At 40.5% G+C, this 17,080-nt stretch overlaps 1 protein-coding gene across 5 annotated transcripts in view; it reads left to right on the top strand.

Annotated features, from left to right (window-relative positions):
- LOC120544766 (myosin-10) overlaps positions 1 to 17,080 on the top strand; it is a 104,837-nt gene that overhangs the window by 10,572 nt on the left and 77,185 nt on the right. For all 5 annotated transcript variants that reach the window (XM_039778722.1, XM_039778919.1, XM_039778990.1 and 2 more), the window contains one exon: positions 6,539 to 6,695. In XM_039778722.1, the coding sequence (XP_039634656.1) occupies positions 6,539 to 6,695 (157 nt within the window). The remainder of the gene's footprint in view (positions 1 to 6,538; positions 6,696 to 17,080) is intronic.

The raw sequence follows: 17,080 nt of genomic DNA on the forward strand, positions 1-17,080 counted from the left end.
CAGTATGTGACAAATGATTAATTATCTAATTTATCTAAATCTTAGTGATGGTCAAATGAAGCTTCACGAACCACTGTCTTTACTTTCTGAGCTTACTAGATGGCGCTCTCTTTTCAACAAAGGGTTGAAAACACACTGAATTGCCATTCCTTTAACCTTTTTATTTGAACAGAGAGCGCCATCTAGTGAGCTGAGAAAAAAAAGACAATGGTTCGCGAAGCTTCATTTGACCATCACTACTAAATCTATTTGTAAAAGAGCTTCACAACGCACAAATGTGACAAAGTAATGAGAATGGCATCCTCCAACATGACAGTCAAAACTAAAATCTAATACTGTCATTTAATGTTTGCGATACTTGTTTCTGATATTCAGCTGTATTGTAGCTAAATATAACATTAAACCACTATATAATTAATGTAGTGAAGGGGTGGATGTTGTGATGATGTGACCAGGCCAGGTATAGCAGTGTGAGCTCTGCTATGTGGTTACTGTCTACTGATGGCTCCATGCCAAGAGACTGCTTGCAGTCTGTTTGTATCACTTGAGAGCAGAAGTTGTTTGCCACCATATTAGAACAATGATATCCTTACTGAGCACCACCTTACAAGAATTTTCAAAGAATATTTAGTAACATAAATCATAGGTAATATCTGTTGACAAAAGTTAATAATTTGTTCCAGATTCAAATTCTTCATGAGCTGTAACAAAACTTTCCCTTCTTCCTACTCAAGCTGCAACAGCGTACATGTAGTCATCAAATTCACTTTGTATTTATTTCAATTGAAAATTCAGCCAAAGTATAAAGAACATCTTTGTATTTTTCCGTATTTTTAGAGGGCTTAAGGGAAAAAGAAGTGACTCCAGCCCTATCTCTTAGCTCAGGGAAGCCTGTGCTGAGTCACACTGTAACCAAACCGTCCTAACAGAGTTCTTTTTGTTCCCTGATAAGCAACAGCTGTCTGCTCAAATAACTTTTTTTTTTCTTCAGTTTTCTGTCAGAAAACCGATGTGGAATTAACAGCCAATCCATGTCAACTTTTGAATGATTTTTGCTGTTCTGCAGGGTTACAGACATGTCTTTCCTCTGATACACATGCTTAGTGAACTTTTGTGCTGCTAATTGATCATCTTTTTTTATTTCTCTTCAATGCCAAAGGCCCCAAATGTGAAGCTAATGAACAAGGAGTTTTAAGAGATTTGAGTTGGATTTCATGCAGATCTCTGCTGGTCATTTGCATTAGCATTCCTGACTCTGCATGTTTTCCTGTCCTGTTTTTGAGGATTGTATGACCTTTTAAGTCAGACCAGCATATCATAGTGCTGACATAAACCGCTTTGATTGCTTCCATCCACACAGCAGGCAGTAGAGGTATAGGTGATAATCATGCTTCAGACTTTGTTGACATTAGATCATACAAGAGAAAATAATTAAGAAGGACTTTATGGAAATGGATGTACCATGTCATGCCTAGCTTTGCTGATTAGCACGGTTGAACAAATAGAGTTTAATCTAGTAGCTCAGGAGAAAGAAGGACTGTATATAGTAATGCCACTGTGATGTATTATTGAATGCCACTATTTGCTCATCCTTTGTTGCATTGGTGGTGCAGAGTGCACATGAAGAGGATGGTTGGCAGCTCCAGGCAGAGAGCTATATGTGGATACTTGTATGCCTTTATCGGAAGGGTGTCTCTCTGTTAATTAAGCCTGCCTCTTACTGGAGCATGGGTGTCTTTGTTCACAACTGAAACCGGGACACAAAATCTTATTTCTCCTGAATGTCTTCATCAAGAAAATTAACATCAGGCCTGTTCAAGATTAAAACATTTTTGTCCACATCATGACAATGTTATAAGTTGTTATTTTCACATTTGCTGGTCTCCATTCACATCTAGACCATGATGCTGCACAATGCACAGCCATAGCATTAGAAATCACTTTTTAATTGTAATTACATCTCTATTTCATCCATAATTAAAATATGTTGTGTGAGGGGGCGCCATGGTAGCTCACCTGGTTGAGCGTGCGTGTACTAAGGCTCAGTCCTTACCACCGCAGCCCGGGTTCGAGTCCAATCCGTGGCCCTTTGCTGCATGTCCCCCCTCTCTCCCCTGTTTCCTTTTCAACTGTCCTGTCAAATGAAGGCCAAAAATGCCGCAAAAAAATACTCTTTTTGTATTGTGTGAGGCAAATGCATTTTTTAATTTCCCTGGGAAGACACTTGCATGCTTTTTGGGGTTTACAAAACATGGTAAAGCAGCCCAGTTAGCCCAGTTATGTCAGAATGGAGGGCACTGATTCATGCAAAAGCAGAGACCCCAGAAAATGTTTCCCCTTTTTTCCATTGAGAGAAGCTGAGGCCCTGTTGCTAAGCACTGCTTGGTTCACAGACATTTACTTGGACATTTCCGGAGGGCTGGGAACCCTTTCAACTGTGTCAGAGTCCTCCTCTGTTCACCATAGTTTGTTGGGGTTGTGGGCTCAAGAAGAGTCATATATATATATATATATATATATATATATATATATATATATATATATATATATTTCAGCTATTAGCATATACATATTGTTGATAGTAACTTTCCAGAGAGTACACATTCTTTTGTGCAAACTCTGCATTTTGAGAACTGTGGACCACAACACGCTGGCTGGCTGGTGTCTTTTTATGCCTGGTTGTGTAGGTGTCCAACCCCATGCCCTCAGAGCACCACTAATCTTTCAAATACCCCCTGGGGTACACCGTCGAGGACAGCCGGCTGAGTCATCCCTCTCACCACTGCCTGTGACCCATGCTGGTCATGAGAGCTGATCTGTCTGCCTGGCGCTGTGCCCACCATGGGGGGCTTGGGAAGGGGTTATTATTGCGAGGGCCCTATAGTACATCCTGAGCTGCATGAAGTTTATTTTTTTTACAGGCAATTCCAGTTAGCATGGTGTGAGTACTGGCCTCAGTAATGTAGAACAGTGTTGCTGCTGGTGATTCCATAGTAACAAATCTCCATGTGAACCCTAACCCTAACCCAAGCACTTTTTATTTTACTATATCTCTTAAAATACATTTTTTTTGTAATACTATGACTTAACCGTTCGATCAGACATACATTGCAATGCCCTCGGTAAATGGACAGTATTACATGGCTATGCTGCCGCCTGCTGGTCTATCTATCTATTTGTCTCCTGCAATGGGTAGGGGGGTATCCCATCCCTGTGCGTTGAGCCGACCAGATGAACCAGTTGTTTCTAGAGCTGACGGCCTTGTGCCAGCTGCTCTGCATCTTCCACCGCAACTCCATGTTGTTGGAGGTCGCCCGCAAGGACGTCAAGCCATCGGGTGAGGGGTTTACCTCGTGGTCGTCTCCAGCCTGCGGCCCTCGGATCAAATTGGAGAATGGCTCTCGACGGATGGTCAGAAGGAAGGCGGAGGACATGGCCGAACCAGCGGGTGCGACGTTGTGCAGCCAGGCAGGATGCTCTGGGCTGGCACGTGCGGGCTCTAAGCACTTGATTGGAAACCCGCTGGGGCCACCTGATGTTCTCGAGAGTTCTGAGAGCCCTGCTATCAAAGCCATCTAATCTCGCAGCCAGTGTCTTATTTAAGGGCCAAGTCTCCGAACTGCTGAGTTGTAAATCCGGAGCTTCATCTTGCGTGAGATGGTCTGGTGTCGCCAGAGTGGTTTCCAGAGAGACTGCAGGGCTGACGCAGCCAGGGCTCTTCTGCGGGTTATCTCTGGTTTTAGGTCCCCGTTATCTGTCACTATGAATCCCAGATACAAAGTTCTTGACAGGCTCTACAATGTCACTGCCAAGCCGCAGGGAAGGTGGATGTGGTCTGTCACCGACATACATGAACTTGGTTTTCGTCCAGCTCACCTGGAGGCCAAGCTTCTCCGCCTCTTCACTGTATATGGCCAGAGCGTCTCTCAGCTGGCTGTAGGACGTGCTGAGCAGGATGGTGTCGTCAGCGTACTCCAGGTCAGTCAGGTGGTAACTGCCGAGGGACAGTCCGGGGACCCGCTCACAAACCCTAGACATCAGATGGTCAATGATGCAGTTGAAAAGATCAGGAGCAGCCACACAGCCCTGGCGAACGCAACTGGAGATGGAAAACCAGTCTGAGTCTCTGCCGTTGATGCGGACACAGCTCTGAGCGTTGCTATAAAGCAGGTTGAACAGGGCAACAATCTTGGGTGGTGCTCCAAGGGCGTGCTAGGGGCAGTAATTAACCGCCTGCTGGTAGGGGCAGTAATTACAATTTGACCTACTTTCACGGCGCTGTAAAGTCTAGACTCAATCATATGTCCGTGACGTGCCTAACGACAGTACAGTGGAACGTTTGCCTTTAACAGAGCGAGAGTAATAACATAATATACCATCATTACTGAGATTAAACTACATTCTCGGTTATGTTTGCACTGAATAACGCATTCAATAAACAGAAACCTAACTCTTACAGCGCACATGAACAGATGCGCAATATAAGCTCACACAAATAGCACCCTCGTGAATTAGCCTTCTGTTGCTAACGTACATTCATAAATCCTGCATAACATTGTCCCGTACCTACAGGACATCAGACTTACGTATTGATGCACAGCAGTGTCCGTAAACGTAGTCCAATGAGGGGAGAAAGGAAAGTGTGATAGTGTTCAACGTTAACGCCTTTTCTCTCTCAACTACCGCCGCATGCTTAATTGCGTTAATAGTCTAGGGCTACTACTGACAGGGAGAGAGAGAGACTGTATTACTAACAGCCAATCCAGTCTGCTCAAATCCATGGTCTTTTTCACAAATAGGTTGCACGTAAGGGGAAAAAAAAGTATCTTCCACTCAAGGGGCCCTATCTTGACTTGCACCCTGTGAACCACAGTGCAATGCCCGACGCAAGTGTCAATTTCCCGCCCAGCACCCGTGACTAGGATAAGCGTGTGTTTGACAGGGTGGGGGGCGTGGCATCACGATGGTGGCTCTCCATCGTGATGTTGGCCAGCCATATCGTCCATCGGCACAACCCTAGCGTTATGTATCAAGACGTTTGATCCCAGTCATTGATGCGTGATTTAAAAAGCTGTAATCCGACCGTGTCTACTGTATACTGTGTACCCCGTGCACTCTTGAGTTAATAGAGTACTCCAGCAGCAGACATGTCAGGGATTAACCCTATCCTGTCTGTCTGCATTATATAGCTGTGGGACCTATATTCTCCACCTCTCGCATCTGACCTGATTTCTGGAGTCAGTCAAAGAATGTCGGGGTGAAATTGCCACTGGTTTAATGAAAAGAAAAAGTATGGGGAATTGCCACTTTTTAGTAAGTTTTTTAGCATACTGTATTTTCTAATTGTTTCGGATCCTCTAATACCTCCACTGACTTTCTGAAATCTAATGATTTCAGAAAGCTGGGCATGAAGCTCTGCAGTGTTTACTCTTACTTGTTTACTTGTGAACTTGGTAACATTTTTGTAAAAAACTTGCCCACAAATGGAGCAGAACAGGTATTTCAGGGGCGACAATTATGCTAATGATCAAATCTCACAAACATGCACCTCCTTAATGAAAAGGTGGCATTTATCAGGCTGAAACAGGTGATTCACGACAAGTTTGGTGAATCTGGCTTGGAACAGCTCACAGGAACAAGTCTCTCAGAAAAAAAAATTACATTTCAGGATAAAAGTACGAAAATGTTCTTAAATGAGGCCCATTTGAGTTTTTGTGAACAGAAAAAATGAAGCATGATGATAGCATTGATAATAGGACACACGTACTGTACTTACTATATCAACCATTGTAATAGCAATAACTAATAAATTGTAATCGTCAGCATCCAAGTTGTAGCCTCGTGAGACCGTCCTGATCTCGCGAGCTCCAGTATTCTACTCGCAGATCAGTCTGGCATCTTGAGATAGAGAAAATTTGGAGCCGTTCGCCAAACGACCGACCAATCAGTGTTGGTTTTGAGGCGGGTTTAGGTGTGACGCAACGAGAAGCTACCATAAAGGGTTAGGGTTAAACAACATGGCAGCTTCCACGGATGAGAGGAGCGTAGCGATCGCGCAAGTTTTATCCGAATTAGAAAGTATTCCTTCATTGAAAGAAGAGCAAAAAACGGCACTGGAGGCTTTTCTCGGAGGAAAAGATGTTTTTGTTCTTCTCCCGACTGGTTTCGGCAAGAGTTTGATCTGATTGGTTGATTTGGCCCGTCTATCACCAACATAGGTGGTGATAGACAGATGATTTATCCAATCAGCTGACCAGTATTTTCGCCCTTTCCCAAAAGTTCTCCAACGGAAAGTTCCCAGATGGATATGCCGAGCAAATGCGAAGCAATCCATCTGGTGGAGTCAGGTTATCCAAGTTGAGAATCGATTCAGAATTTTAGAAGATAGGAATCGCGATTCTTACATGAATCGATTTGTTGATAACCAATGCATACAAATACTAAAATACTATAAAATATTAACTGTGACATAATTGTGATGTAAGGGCTGCTGTGTGTGATGAAATAACATCAACCATGTTTTCCTTTGTTTTTATAGACATACTCTGGTCTCTTCTGTGTGGTCATAAATCCCTACAAAAACCTGCCCATCTACTCAGAGAACATCATTGAGATGTACAGGGGCAAAAAGAGGCATGAAATCCCCCCTCACATCTATGCTATCTCAGAGTCTGCGTACAGATGTATGCTGCAAGGTAAGTCTGAGTGTTAAAGTATATGGTTGCCTCTCATTTACCTCAGTCCTCACATACAGGAATTACCACTTAACATACATTAAAATGCCATTTAAAGTGCTCATATTATGCCTTTTGGCTTTTCCCCTTTCCTTTATTGTGTTATATATCTTTTTGTGCATGTTATAGGTTTACAAAGTGAAAAAGCCCAAAGTCCACCCCAAAGGGACTTACCATCTTCCAGAGAAAACACTGTTCACAAACTGCTCCAAACAGCTCTATTGTAGTCCAGCCTTTACTTCCGTGACGAACGTGCATCACACGTTATAACACACGTTATAATGCTCGCCTAGCTGCTAGCATGGCACTCCCTCATGCTCTGCAACTGACAAGCTAGCAGTACTTACTGCACATTAGGACTGTGCAATTAATTGAATTTCAATTTCGATTCCAGCGATCACCAAAATAGTAAAATCGAGAAAAAACGATTATTTTGCCATGTTCTGTTTTGCAAGTCGCCGCATCCGAGCTTGCATGTGCCAATGTGACGTCAAATTGACGTAGATCTCACTGGCGCACCACTCTATTTTTTTTAGTGGTGCGCGACAAAGCGGAAACAGGGCGAGTATACCCCATGTTTCACTCTGTAGCTAAAACCGAGAGCTCAACACAGGGTGAAAAGAGGATCTGCAGCAATGTGCAGTACAACAAATATATGGTGTTTTCTGAAAATTAAACCATATAAACCTATTCTGGTACAACCTCTAAATACAATTATGAACCTGAAAATGAGCATAATATGTGTACTTTAATGTCAATGTATTGGCTTCAAAGGTTTTGTGGGAAATTATGGCTTGCTTAAATTATCACATCCTACCTTCATCCTACATCCTATTTCTACTAAGCATCCTATGTCAAATTAGCCATGATGTGACAATCCCTCTCGCCGACTTTGATGTTTTTTCTGTGACCATCAGTGTTACGTGGAAATGTCACAGCCAACTTACAAGGATGTCTCTTTCTACTTTTTATTAAGAGCTGATTGTTGGACTATCTGTGCTGCAGTGGCTGTTCAAAAAGTTACTCCCTTAATGGGTTTTATTCTCCAAAATGCATTTCTGCCAATGTGTTCATGATTGCTCTATAAAGGCCCATCTTTTCAGTTCATTTGTCAATGCTACCTGGACTTTTAGAAGACCAAGAACCTAATGTCTTTGTAGCATTTTGGTGGCACATTTCTGTTTTCTACATCAGCATTGTGATTTTGCTAGTAATTTCAGGAATGCACAGAACAGGGGCCCAACATATGCAGAGAAAAGCTAGACATGTGGCTACAACATGAATTCACCTACAGAAAAAGCTTACAGTTGAAGTATCTTGGATGACAAAACCATGAAAATATAGCCACAATATTCAGATTTTTTAAAATTCAATCCAGGCCTTCATACAGTCAAAGTTATGTATCACAGTTATTTTCAAGCATCTGTCTCTATTAATCGATATAAATATGACTAGTGTCTTAGCTCTGACTTTCAACTTTTTTGCATATCTTTCCAAGTTAATTATTTAAGTTGCATCTTTTGGAGTAAAAGTGACCCTTTAACATGCATATGTTTAAGTGCATGACACTGTTGTCATCTGTGGCATCCAGTCTGCCCTAGTTGTCACGTTAACCATTCATTAGGAACATACAATCTTGTAAGTGAAGACAGTCTACTCAGAACGATGTCTTCAAAGATCCTTGCCTGGTGTTTGGCGAGCTTCCAGGCTCTATGAGCAGTGACTGACTGGGATCAGAACAGCGAGAACAGAGAGGGTGACCCCATTGTGCTCAACAATAGGTCCTTTGTGTGATTGCAAGGGCCGACCAGCGGGGGTAGTGACAAACTGGACAGTCCCGTCAATCCTTTTACGATTTGCTTTCCCCATGTTGGTACACAGAAGAAGTTTCATTCGTGTCAATAAGAAGCTTGATGATAGCTTTGCCCTCTTTAAACAAAAAACTGTTTTACCCTATGCTTTTTTTATCACAAAGTTTCCGTTTTTTCACAGTTTGCTTTTTGTTGTATTTTCTAAGCTTTGGTCTAAAGATGCTCGTTGTGATGTTGCTTAATTGGTAATATCTCTTCACAGCTGATGATGTACAAGCACAGGAACACCGTTTCAGTTGAAGCTCCGCTGTAGCTGTTGTTGAACTCTGTCAGCTCGTCATTTAGTCCATCTAGTTTCTTGTTGTCACCTCCTCCTCTTTTCTTCACACCCTCTATTCTCTACACACTGTGTTTCTACATGGATGGACATGAACGCATGGGGGCAGGGCTGGAAGACCTCAGTTAATAACACGTTGAACATATTTGTACGTTTTACTTATTTCTTGAAGCAATGACCTCAAGCTTTTCAACATGCTGCATGTATTTACTGTATTTCTCTGAGTACACAAGCCCGATTTGTAATTCGTAATGCATTCCTACTCCAACCCATTATCAGTTGTTGTCGTAACGGAATTAACAGTGTTGTTGTTCAAAAGGAGGTTTTTAGGTTGGAGATTAGTGGAGGCCAGCTGCTGTTCAGCTGTGGCCCTGAGCATTTCAGCAACCTGGTTAACATAATATTATCCAGCTGTATAGATTAGCACTGGTGTTTTTTTTCTTCTCTTTTCTCCAAGTGGCCAATAAAAACTCTGGAAAACCAAACACACATTTCTTAGATATGGATGACATTGTCTATCAGGGTATATGTAATTGTTTATTGCTGTAATTATATACACTGTGATGTAGTAAGTTTTCTGGAAAATGAACTAAAAGTTTATAGATAAAACAACCAGACAGGAAAGTTGCTGTTTTTGGCTCATTCAGCAAATGAAATACCTGTCAAATCACAATGCTTCATCACTTTGATGCAGGAATTGTACAGATATCCAATACAGCCATAAAACAGTCTTGCAACATTGCCTACAATGGTCCAGTATAATGCTGAAACAATTTATTGTTCAGGTGATTAGTCGATAACTGTCAGCAATTTGGATAAAATCAATTGACATTTAGTGGTGCGTTCTTTTTGTCTTGTAATCGCTGACTGGAATTGGCCCCGCGTTTCCCAGCGAATATGACGTTTACATGAAAAAAAAAAAAAATGTTTTTTTGTTAAAACAACAATACGGTCGGAGAAAAGATGGATTTTTGTAACATTTTTAGTAACATTTAGGATTCTATTCACCCAGTTATTGACATATTACACATATATTTCACAGTTTGATACATGAAAGCCATTGTTGTCATATAGCAACCGAGCGTCTCTAGCCAATTTCAGCTGCACAAGCTACAAAATAACTAATCAGGCGGTATTTAACTCCTAATAAGACTGTAGCGACATGCCTATAGGTAGCACTATACAGCGCTATGTGTACGACTTCTTCATTTGGTTACAACAAAGTGCTTAAAATTGTAGATAACCACAATGTTTACTACGTGTGATGCACGACGTAGCCATCTTTGAAAGTGAGCTCGGGGTCCTCTGAGTTCAGACGACTTGACGAGTCGTAAATACGACATCGGGGGCGTTCTTTTTGCAACTTCCGGGTCGTAACTCCGGAAAACGACTCGTAGATTATTTAAATTAATTGATAAATCTTAAAATGAATCAACAGACTAATCAAAAACTTAAATAATCGTTAGTTACAGCCCTATTCTAATACAACCAAATATATTAAAGAGATAACTACCAGGGTATAAATGGTCTTTTAACAAATGTTTTTTTAACAAACTTGTCTTCTCACATTATAATTAATCATATTGCCCAACCCAGTCCCTGTTAACTCAGAATGTTTCATTAAATTTCAGTGATTAATGGCAGATCTTTCACACGTCATGTTTAGACTTTGCAGTCAGTTGCTATCTGAACAAGAAAGAACACTTGAGACAAATAATTTGTTGCCTCTAATTTATGACCTTTGGAGCTGAACAGATTGGCCAATCATATTTACAGTTGAAGGTCTCACAGGGATCTGTTAATTACCTCAGCGTTGCTGTGAAGCCAGTCAGTACTCAGATGGGAGGTTAAATGAGGTGTTACCTAACAGTGACAGGGTGTGTAAGCAGACCTCTAGAACTTACTGCACATCTGTCATTGATTAGCGGTCCAGATACTTTACATAATTGCCCTCGTTGCTCAGCCGAGGTGAACTCACTGACGTAAAAGAAGCTAGTTTTATCATATCTGGAAATGTACTGCAAGAAAATGCTGATGCTTGCTTGAATGAAAACATTTGTTGAAGGACTGCTCGTGTCAGCAGCTGCGATGGTTTTCAAGAGTGGACATACATCAACAGCACTGAAAATGTCCCTAGGTGGGGTTTTGAAACAGGGGGTCTTTGTTTTTATGGAAATAGTGAAATATCCCCCTTCTCAAGTCTCTCCCTGGTGTCTAATCAGGGCGTTAGGTCAAGTCCAGCTAGAGCCATCTTAGCTTAGTGAGGTTTTTCCCAAAGCACAACTCTCTGATTTTTCTCATAGAGTTCAATTTTATCATGACCAAAGCACTTGAAGAATGCAACGCATGTTCCATGATGTTTTCAGTGACGTGCAATGTGTAATCTATATTGTCAGAAATGTTTGATCAAATGAGCTCAGGAATGTTTATAATGGTAGAGCGTACACTCTCAGCTAGTCTTGCTTTTCCAGACCATCCACACGCTACGAAGCGGAGGAGGGTCTGGCTATTTGTTTTTGTTTTGTTTTGTTTTTAAGATAAATTTTGGGGCATGTTTAGGCCTTTATTCGAGAGGACCGCTGAAGACATGAAAGGGGAGAGAGGGGGGAATGACATGCAGCAAAGGGCCGCAGATCGGAGTCGAACCCGGGCCCGCTGCATCGAGGAGTAAACCTCTATATATGGGCGCCCGCTCTACCAACTGAGCTATCATGGTGCCCCATATTGGCGTTTCTTTAAACAATCAGAATCGTCATCGGCGGCGCTAAGATCCACACAGAGCTGCTGTAAAATAGTTGTGCGAGAGAAAACTCAGGTTTGACAGATAGTCTAGCTAGCTGTCTCAATTTTCCATGCAGAGATCTGAGGAGCAGTTAACCGTGGTCCTCATAAATCCACCGGAGCTTAAAATTCCAACACAAAGAAAGCGGAAGGCAACGGACGTTGGTGAAAATACATGCATCTGGCGGAATTTCCTGCGGCACCGGAGCAATACTGGAAGTGGAACCCGAAGGATATGGACTAACTCTCAGCAAACACTGGCCCACCTGGCACAAATGAGGTCTATAGCAAACCATAATGGCTTAGATGGCCTTTTGAACTGAGGCTTGATGCCAGGCCCATCAACCTCAAACCCCCTCCTGGGCACACCAGAGCATGTTTAACATACAGGAAATCTTGGCTAATCTTTTGAAAAAGTGATCCACCACATTTCAAAAAGATGCCGCAAGTTGCTGTGAGTGAGTGACAGGTTTTTTTTGTGTTTTAAAGTTTTTTCTTTATTAGATAGTATGGACAGATAGAAAGGGGGGAGAGAGAGGGGATGACACGCAGTAAAGGGCTTCAGGTTGGATTTGAACCTGGGCCACTGCAATGGACTCGTGTGGTGCACACTCAAGTCTACCGGGTGAGCTAGAGGCCGCTCTGTGAGTGACAGGGCTACAATCACTGAAAGTATTGATATTTTTCTCCCAGTAGGGCTGGTCGATATGACTCAAAATCACAATTAATTGGAACATTTTACCTTGATTACAATTAATCAACGATTATTTTGTTGTTTTTATTTTTGCCCTCATAGTTCAATGATGAGGTTTGTATTGTAAATATTACAGGTGGGATTTAAAAATATTTTTTTTATAAAAGAGTACATATCTTTTTGATTTTTAAATAATTGAAGGAAACACAGATAAACTATTTATGGTTAGTTAATGAATATTTGAACAATTGAAATCAAAGCACACATTGCTTAAAAAGAAAACGTCACATTTTAGTTTTAATGTAAAAAGCAAGTTTCTTAAAATTCTTTGAAAACTAAATACATGATTTTAAATATTGCTATGTCAAAAGTATAAACTAACCAGCATCTCTTGCAAAACAAAATCCATTTTAAATATTGCCATGTCAAACGTGAGACGCAGCTTTCAGGTGGGGGAGCGGAGTTTGTGTCCCAGAAAAGTTAACACAAGACTTTAACACTGGAAACAGGTGTTCGTGTCCCAGGGGTACTACTTAAGGGGACCAGGGTTTTAACCCAAACCACAATCTTTTTTTCTAATCTTAACTAGTTGTTTTGGTCTAAACTTTACTTTCATGGCTGCATGACGGTCACCTTTTATCAGCTTAGTGTTTCTTTACAGTGTTTCCCATACAAATTAATCAATGTATGGGAAACACTGTATATGAGTCTTGCTTGTAAAGTTCACCTGGTGGCTATTTTCTTTACATCAGCTACTGGAAGGGAGACAGCATATCGGACCAATATTTCATGGTACAATATTATGTATAAGTAGATTTATTTCTGCTTTTTCTTTATTTTTCCTCTTGTCAATATTACATATATAACCTTCAGTATGTCTTAATTTGCCTTTCACATTCAATGATTTTCCTCATTCCTCATTTTCTTCACTCCAGCTGCCTCTTTTTGGCTGCCACACTACCTGTCACCACTGATTTATTTTGCACCTAATGTAGATATTAATCACATTTTCTAGACTAGTTTCGAAGCTTCAGTTTGCCTTGAATACAAATCTAAATCCTGTTGTCATTGTTTCTGAACCACAGTTAATCTCGCTATTAGATTTCATTACAGATTTTCCTTCACTTAAATGCTCCACATAGGAAACCAAATACTTTGGACCTCCATTGCATTTATTTCCATCTGTAAGTCCTGGGCTGAAGCATCAGTCCCAGTTCTGCCCACACCAGACAGCTTTGCCATTATAGCCCTAAAACGGATGGTTTGAAATGATTGACTGCTTTGACTTTTAAAACCGTATTGACAGACACCTCTGTGTCAAGGGGTAGTCCACTCCCTTTGGACCAATAGTAAATGGTTTTCTTTTATTTGGAAGGTGCAGTAAGATGAGAGACAAGTAGTAGTTCATGCCACTGCAAACACAACCATAGCCTTCTTTTAATAGGCTGTAAAAGCCTGTCATAAGCGTAACTGCTCTGAGGTGTTAAACTAATAAACAATCACAAGCCCCTCTATGTTATGAGATAGCTTTTCCATTCCAGGACACTACAGACACCCACAATTCTTCAAAATCAGCAATGCTTAACTTTTCTGTTGTTATAATTAAGTTTCATGCCAACACTCTTGCTCCATCCAAGTGTGCTTCGAAGCAAATCCCATAATTGCCACATGAGATAAATAACCCACTACTTTATTTTAGTTGGAAAATCAAATATATGTGGTAGGCCATGCATAGTCATTATGCATTATGCAGTAGTCATTGTTTTTTTGTCATTGATATTGGTCATCACAGCCTTTAAACCAGGGTTGTGTCATAGGATGTATGGCTAGATTTGCAGGATTGCATTAATTTTTTAGATTATCACTTAAAAATATATGGCATTGAAATATCATGACAGTAGTTCAGGGCTACAGACTAACTTGTTTCACTAGGAGCACAGTGGCCCCCAACTGAAAATTTTAGGGACGCAACCAGAAAAGTTAGGGGCACGCACCGTAAATCAACATGCTAACCAAATATTCACATTTCTACTAATTTCCACTGTATAACTAATAAACACTTTGATAATAGAAATTACAATGTGCTGTTTCAAATTGAGTTTCACATTTTATTGTGCACTTTTGAAGATGCAACATAAAAGGTAAACTGACCACTGCACCATCGCTGTCATGACAGTACAAATATTAAAAAAATATACCAGCTCTAGTCTCCAGTCTACAATTACAATGAATTCAGCTCAAAATTAAAAATGCATTGTTTAGGCTACTAAACTAAAATAAAAAATAAAACCCCTCCCTCTCTCCTCACAAACCCGTCTCTACAACCTTGAGTTGAATAATTATTTATTTCTTACTCACTGTAACTTGTATTCTTTATTCTTTTATTCTTGTATTTGTATATTATTTTTTAAATGACCGTTTTCAACTGCTCTTTAATGTTTCATGTAAAGCACTTTGAATTGCCTTGTTGCTGAAAGGTTCTGTAGAAATCAAGCTGCCTTGCCTTACAGCCTCAGCCTGTCAGTCAGTTTTCTGTGGATTTCGGGGTTGTGGCATACAGGTTAAAGACCCTGAATTGTGACCAAAAGGTTGGTGGTTGCCACCCAGGTTTATAAAAACAATGTTGGCAGAAAATAATGTTTTAAATAAGTTGAGTCAGAGTCAGTGGCAGTTTTTAAACCTTCAACACCTATACAGATGTTTTTTTATTTTTTATTATGTTGCCTGATTAGACATTGTTGGTGTGTACAAACTGTTCTTGATTGACATCTCCCTGGCACCATTCTTATTGGCCCATACTAGTGCAGTGCCTGTTCAAAACGTGCCTGTTTGGAACAGGTCGATTGCTTGTCCTGTGGTATTGCTGCTTGTACAGTAGCTTTCTCCAGAACCATTGTGCCCCAAAATAACTTACAGAAGGCCCCCAAAGCAATCCAACTGTGTACTACTGATTTACGGTTTACTTCTACTTCAGAGGAAAACATTATACTACTACATTTATCCGACAGAGAAATGTTAATGTTACGTTGGAGATTCAGATTTTACTTACAAAATATCACAATTAAAATATGCCGTATTATTATTCAATAAACTATCCAGCATTAAATTAGAGTTGAAAGCGCCACCTTAACCCTTGTACAGTCTTCCCGTCAACCTTGAAAGAAAACGTTTTTGATGCCTTTTTTTGACGTTTGTTTTTGCTTTTTCCAATGTTTTAAATTGTAAAATTTTTCTTATATATTTTCAGCGCTTATTTCTACGTCCCATGTTTTCTGATATAAAACAAAAATTGAAAATGGGTTAATTTGACCCTAAGTCAACACAAGGGTTAAACAGGCGTTATAGTAAATTAAATACATTGTGCTAATATAATGCCTCTCTTTTACTTGAAGTAAACATTTTAACGTGGGACTTGTAACTGTGGCCATTCCCAGTTATAGAAATGGTGAAAAGTAAAGCAAGAAGTTGTTTGCCTGGGGGTCCCAAATCATTATATTAAACATTTCAGTCAATCTAGTCTCGCCAAAAACTAATAATTTTGTCATTTTAGTCAAACTGATTTAACATAAGATTTTATCTGATATATCTTATCATGATCTGATGAAAAACACAGGTGCCTATCCACAACATCATCTTGAGAGAGAGTGATAGAGAGGGGAAGAAAAGGTGGGAGGCAATGAAAATAAAGAGTTTTTAACAATTGAGCAGAGGTATTAATTCCAAACAGGCTTATTGGCTTGACGGTGCTGTTCCTGTTGCTATCCGCTCGTGCTCGTTGACTCCAGGAAAGTGAAGAAAAGTTTGGTTTGTATATACAGCAATCATGTAACGTGGTAGCAGCAAAAAGTGAACCACAGCTATGCTATGGCAGCACAGTTCATTGTTGATTTGTAATTAGAATTTAGGTCTACATAAGAATAACATTTTGTGTAATCGTGTGTTTGTTGTAGATATTTACTGTAGGAAAAAGGATTAAGTAAGCCGTGGACAGCCCTGGATGGTACTGAAGAGGAAATGAGGTCTTTGATTTTAATTTTATACTTGAGTCGATGCTCATTTACTGAGAACACTTTTACAGCTTCCAGTTAATGGCAGTATATTATACTTATCTGTAGCTAAGCAAACGTCATTAACTTATAGCTGCCTTTTTCTTCACAGGCAGCACAAAGGCGAAGCTCTACTGTATATCCTCCTGTTAATGAGACAGCATCATAGTGCTCATCGATTTGTCTTCATCATCATGAACATTCAGCTAATGTGTTGTACTATTTACATCACTGTGGTTTTGTGGAGGTTTTTGTCTCGCTGTGATACTTAAGGAACAGCTAGATCAGAGTGCAGGACTGGTTCCTGAGGTGAGTGTTTGCACTTCAAATACAGGCATTAGCCATCAGTGGCAGACACTAGCCCAGGCCCAGTGTGCCACAGCCTCACAATGAGCTCACTGTCGTGAGCTGAGATCAGCTTCCCCTCTGCCCCCTCCCCTCCTCCTCTCTCCTTAGTGGGAGAAATGCCACATGCAGAGCTGCTGTGTCTATGTCAAAGCTGCAAGACATCTTCAAATTTTTCACTGTCACCAGTTTTTAAGACCATTGCTGCAGTCTTCTTCTCTCTGAGGGCTACTTTTATCGACCTCTCTGTAGCCTGTGACATGTGACTAAATGTCAGTTATGTTTTTGCCCTTAAAGTCTGGATTCAATATTTAAAATAATATTCAAACTTC

Source organism: Perca fluviatilis, chromosome 1 (genome assembly GCF_010015445.1).
Source record: "Perca fluviatilis chromosome 1, GENO_Pfluv_1.0, whole genome shotgun sequence".
NCBI lineage: Eukaryota > Metazoa > Chordata > Actinopteri > Perciformes > Percidae > Perca > Perca fluviatilis.